This window comes from Anthonomus grandis, chromosome 2, assembly GCF_022605725.1.
Source record: "Anthonomus grandis grandis chromosome 2, icAntGran1.3, whole genome shotgun sequence".
NCBI classification, from domain to species: domain Eukaryota; kingdom Metazoa; phylum Arthropoda; class Insecta; order Coleoptera; family Curculionidae; genus Anthonomus; species Anthonomus grandis.
In genome coordinates, this window is record NC_065547.1 from 45,266,530 (window position 1) to 45,272,815 (window position 6,286).

Below are 6,286 nucleotides of genomic sequence, written 5' to 3' on the forward strand. Positions count from 1 at the left end.
TTCGCATGTTGGTTTTAATTGTTTTGACTTACCTTTATATAATCCTTTAGCTTGTAAATTATAGCTGCACAAATTTCCATAACAATTTCACCTATGGATTGTGGAGATATGGTACTGGTGAATTTTAAATCTTGAAAACTGTTGCCTGTAGCTAAATATCGTAGTGTGATTGACAGTCGCTGACTAGCAGGAATAGCATCTCTCATAGTGGTATTCATTTTTTCTGTTTCAGGTGAAACCATTTTTAATAATTCACTAAATGTTGAATAATCCATTCGTAGAAAGTTTTTAAAATCAGCAGGTTCACTAACTTTTAATTCCCTTAATATACTGATTCCTTTTCTTAAACCATTTTTTCATACATTTACTTCTAGGCTTTTTTTTCCTTTTCAAACATGTTTCCAAAACAATGGCAATAATAGCTACTTTTTTCTTATTCATTTTTCTTACAATAAAGTGGAACACAAAACTAATTATTGCGCCATATATTGAATATGGTTATTGCACAAATATATTGCACTGTTTGGGAACGACTAGCAATATTATTGTGCAATATTTTGCGCAATAATATTGATCGTGTGTAGGCCGCTTAAAAAACATTCGAAATATGTACAGTTAGAGACGTCGTTATTGGTTGACAGATGAAAGTTACGACATTTCATCAGTATATTTGGTATTAACAAACAGATCAGCATAAGAATGTTTTCAAAAGTTTCCACTTATTTGCTATAAAAAGTTGCAGAACTATTGCAATTGTCATAGCGATACGCCTTGTTTTAGAGAAATAAAATAGGGTTTCTTCACACTTTACACTAAAACCTCAAGGTTATGTTAAAAAAGTATAGATACCAAAACTATAGATTTTTTATCACCTATAGTTTTCTTAAAAAGCATTTTTTTTCAGGATATTATTTTTTGCAAAAAAACTATTTTTCATTACCTTACCCTTACCCCCCCACCCACCCCATATAACTTACCAGTAAAAAATTGTTTTTAAAAATCATTGTTTTCCTAAATAATACGCATGAATAACAGCTGGTTTCGTCATTATTATCTAATCTAATAACACAGCTTGTTTATTTAAACTTGATATAAATAATGTAATATACTAAATATTTATTACAAAAACAGTGCTATTAGATTGGATATTATGAATAAAAAACGGAGATTTTTCAAAAGAATTTCTAACTGGGCAAATGTTTGGGGTGGGTGGGGGGTAAGGGTTGTGTTGATGAAAAACAATTTTTTTGCAGAAAATATATATTCAAGATTTAATTTACTAATACTGCTTATTTAAATTTGATATATATTTATATATAAATGTTTACTAAAGTAAAACAACGTTATTAGATGGGGCAATATAGACGAAAAACAGTGATTTTTCCGAAGAATTTCATCAAATATTTAAAGTGTAATAATCCAATTTAAAACTAGATATGTAAATCCTGCGTTAATTTTTTTTAAACGTGAATCGTATATGATATACCTATATTCTACAGCTTAGTAAATATACTTTGTCCATATACTTGGTTGATAAGTAAATGATCGTTAAATAAATATATATTTAACAATAGTAATACACGATATGTTACTTGAGTAGTATACCATAAAATCTAGAATTAATTAATTACATTTTACCCATTTGCCAGTCCCTTTGTTTTAATAATAATTTAAAAAAAAAAAGGTTAAAATGGGTTAGTAATTTAAAATTTTACAAGAGAATTTCTAATCTGATAAAAGAGTCACACGCACTATACCATTTAATTAAAACTATTGCCAAGCCCTACTTTACTATATAGGGTGGTTATTAAAAAACAAAATATGCATGGCAATATTTATTACATAAAAATATATATCTTTAATTGTCTTAAAAATCAGCAATGGGTGACTTAAGAAATAACATATTTTGTATTAATAAATTTTAATTTCATGTCGTACATGCTACATGACGAAAATATATTTATAAATTTAAACAAATATTATTTAATTCATACATTATAATTAATGTTAAGAAGAGAAGCAAAAATTTGCCTTTTAAATGCTATTGAAAGTTAGAAGAAGTTAGATTGGAATGAACGTATTAAACCGAATTTTTATTAGCTTATTTAGAAAACTAATAAATTAGGAAAACATTATATAGTTCATAAATAGTATCATTTAAAATTAGGTTGAATACCACCAACAAATTTCGATATACAAAATAACTAAAATTATTTAAATTTATTCCTGAATATTTCTCCAGATGTAATTCGAAAATTTACATTTGGCTATAACAAACATATTTTTAATAGGCATTTGTATGCATTCCAGGAATATTCATGTTTGAAATCAAAATGCAATACTTTACCAGTACAACCAGTACATAATATTTATATGTAAATTGTAAATATAATCATTTGCGCTTTTTATTTTTTTCTCTGTTTTCTTTACTTCTACTCATTGCTGTTTCATCTTCAAGTACAATATCAGTAATGTTTTTTTTGGCTTACTGAAAATAATTGATAACATTATTTATAAAGCTTAGACTTATTTCTATATTTTTCCAAAATAAATGTTTTTTTTTTTATTAAAATGAACTCGAATTGATAATAAGAAAGTCAGTATAAAATAAGGAAAATATTGTATTTCTGTGCAGTTCTACGTCCTCCATCCGAGGATCGATCGCGTGTCTGGAGAGAAGGGCGAGACCCGGAATGTTTACAGCGCGTTTCAAACTTCTGGAAAGCCATCCAGTTCGTGTGTTTACGGTTATTGCCGACTAAATTTTGGCCCCGTAACCGTTACGACTTGAAAATAAGTGAACTGATTTCGCGCTCCTCTGCCTACATATATACATGTACTGGGAACGTAAAAACACCTAAATAAGTGCCCTCCGGGTTTTTTTTTTCCTCCTATTTTTCTTCTCGGGTTTTATTGACGTATAAGTTCACTGAGAAGTTTTGATTTGGCCAGACGAGAAAATATTTAATCAAGAGTGGATTTTGCAAATAATATCTTGTAAACTTTCAATAAAATTTGTAAGAATGTTCCTAAAATATTAATCTTTTATATAAGTTTGGTTTATAAAATTTATGCAAAATATGATTTTAACAGACGTTATAAAAATAATTTGTGGCGCCCAAAAGTGGGGTTTCAACCTTTTTGATTCTTGTCATATAATTGCACACTATAGGAAAAACATGGTTTCCAAGGTTTTTCTAGATTATTACTAAGCTGTACTGTGAAAATATTTCGAATTTAATATATGCAATTCATGAGTTTAGTATCACACCCAAGCAACACATTCTCTATTATTATTATTATTATTATTATTATTATTATTATACATATTTATTTGACGATTTTTTAGCAATTTTTTGGTTTTGGTATACTTATCAACCGTATATGATCAAGGTATATGTATTAAACAGTAGAATATAATCGTAAAAAAAAATCGGCATTTAAAAAAAATTATACCAGACTCACATATCTAGTTCGATCGATTACTACACCTTAAATATTGGTTTAAATTCTTTTGAAAAATCACTATTTTTCATCCATATAGTACTAGCGGTACGCCAAAAGATACTGCATTTTTTGATACCAAGGTGCCACTTGGCACAGATGTTCCTTAGAACCATTTAGACGATTTGGCCCGAAGAACACTCGAGATTTTCCGTGTGGGTAGATTTTAGGGGAGTGGGGGTAAAAATTAAGAAAAAAAATTGAAAAAAATAAATTTACCCTAGCGGCGAGATCTGGGTGTCAATTTCATATAATTTGGACCCAAGCAATTTAATGGTCTTGCCAAAAATGTAATGCAGATACTGAAAGTCTGTCAAAAGCCGCCATTTTTAAAAAATTGCTGACTTTTGATTGAATTTTGTCTTTAACCAAAACCGGGTCGTGTAAGGTGTCTAAACTTATGTTTTCCGGGTCAAGGAGTTCATTTATAATATTGGAAATAGCCCGCGGGTATCGAAAGTGTATATGTGAAAGACTGTAATAATATTTTATTATATATATATTTATGTATTTTTTTTATCCCATAAAAACAACGTAAAAATACACATTAACAAATAAAAATAAACAACAGCAACAAATAAAACAAAAATATAAGGTTTAATATAAAAACTAAATATAAGGGACAGTATAAAAATGTAGGTACAGAAATATGAAGTATCTAAATTATAAACTACTAAACTATGAGCTATAGCCAAGTACGTCCCTGTCTTTTTCGGCGTTATTCCCACTAAAACAAATTGCACATAAAAATAAATATAGGAAGTTCGGTAGTAGATTGTATCGGAAATATTCAATAAATTTACCCTTTATTTGAGCAATCCCCCATACATTGTTGGGATGCAGGGGAAGATGGCAGTCCCTGTCGCCGGCAGCTGCACCGAAGTGTCTCGCAGCCTGTCACGCAGCCACATCTATCTAAAGCACGAACTGCCTTCCAAACCTGTGGCAACTTGGACCACAAAACCTTCCAATGATTGACCTCAAGATCGAGAGTCCATCCCCATCCTTCAGGACTTGTGCAATTTTTCCTTACAAGATTTGCACAGCCCCAGATGTGACCAGCGACATACGCTGCTCTCTTTATGTGCTCCTCCAATGCAGCGCATGTAAGAGGAATTGAAGCTAGGTGTTTACCGTCTGAAGCAAACATCTGCTTTCTCACCTCATTTATACCTGGACGTGAATCCTGAAAAATAAATGTTTAATTTACTGTGTACTATTTTCCCAGTACATTCAAAGATAAAATAGTCTTACGCCATACAGTTTTATGGTAAATTTCGGTTTGTGGGTTGGAAATCTCCTTAAAGGCATTAGTGAAAGATTCGTCCCATGCTGCCCATGCAGAACGCTTGCCCCTGCCACAAAAAAAGGAAGTGAAATCACTACCCGAAAAAGCGTGGAAACCTCGCAGTGCTTTAGATTTGTCGTCTCCAAGAGTCTGCGAAATTTGGTGAATACTAATATAGCGTTGGCAAATTAGGGCATATCGCTATGAAAATTAGTGTGTTATATGGTTAGGGTATATTTGTGTAAAATATTAAATTATTAACTTACTTTGTGGTGATCTTTTAATAAATTATACAATTTTTGCAATGCTTTATAATTAACCAATATTTTAATTTAAATCTTATTTAACGTGAAAACTTAAATTATAGTTAAACAAGATATGTAAGATTTGATAAAAAAAAATTATCCGAAATTTTAAAAAAAAATCTTGCCACATTTTGGGAATATCGTTGTTTGGATAGAATATTCCTGGAATCTTATATTATCCCCTAATAACTTGATTTTTGTTAAAAACATGCTTATTATTTAGTTTTACTTTTTTTGTGAAATGTTAATTTTTTTATATAATTTTATTAATTTTTAATAGTATTTCTACTTACAATAAAATAATCTTCACACACATGTAGAGGTTTTGTTCTTTTGAATACAGTTATAGTTTTACATTTAGGTACAATACAATATTTAAAATATCCAGTAACTATAAAGTAATAAAATTATAACAAGAGGATATATTCGAAAAAATTGTAAATAATTAATATTTACTGACTTTTCCTATTTAAAAAACTAAAAAATAAATGAGACTTAAATGTCCGCATTTTCTACACAGGCCGTCAATAAAATAATGTAACTTCGCACGATATGACGATTAGAATAGTAAGGAAAGTATAAATTGTGCATAACTTAAAAGGGTACGGATTGCACTATTTTATATTGGTCCTTTTACGTTTTTAAACAAATGAAAAAGTATTTATACTTAATTCTTACCTTGAAAGTTCTTTATTATAATTTATACATTTATTCAGAAAAATATTATACAAGTGGTTAAAAAATGAGCTGATCTTAGAACTAAAAGTCTCACATTAAATTCAACTTGTTTAATTAAAAAGTTCTAAAAAAATCTAAAAGCTTGAATTTTTACTAAAAAAAAATTGAACATTCTGATTTGGTTTTATTTTGAAGCCTTATGAGCGGTTAATATTAGACACATGTACAATTTAATATTTTGTATTTTTTTATTGGACTTAGAAGCAACTCAATAATTTCTTAAAGAATATAGGACTCAAATCATCATCTTTTGCTATAATTTTTAAAAAGTTAAAAGATAGAAGTTTAAGCTAAAAGAAAACTTATTAAAGGGGTAGTCCTAGAGCATTGTCTACGCAGTTTATAAGAATTAAACAAGCGCTAAGACCATCCAAGAGGTCGTGCCTCTAATAATCCTCAAAACTTTGAAATATTTGAGGAGAATTTTCGGTTTAAAGAAATACTCGAAATT

The 6,286-nt window shown here is 29.2% G+C and overlaps 1 protein-coding gene across 1 annotated transcript; it reads right to left on the bottom strand.

The window, feature by feature from the left end:
• Positions 1-3,738: 3,738 nt before the first annotated feature.
• Positions 3,739-5,000, bottom strand: LOC126750530 (uncharacterized). Its single transcript, XM_050460170.1, has 2 exons — positions 4,759-5,000; positions 3,739-4,690 (listed from the first exon to the last, which is right to left on the bottom strand). The coding sequence occupies exons 1-2, from the start codon at positions 4,813-4,815 to the stop codon at positions 4,304-4,306; spliced, it is 444 nt and encodes a 147-aa protein (XP_050316127.1). The 5' UTR covers positions 4,816-5,000; the 3' UTR covers positions 3,739-4,303.
• Between the last annotated feature and the right edge of the window lie 1,286 nt (positions 5,001-6,286).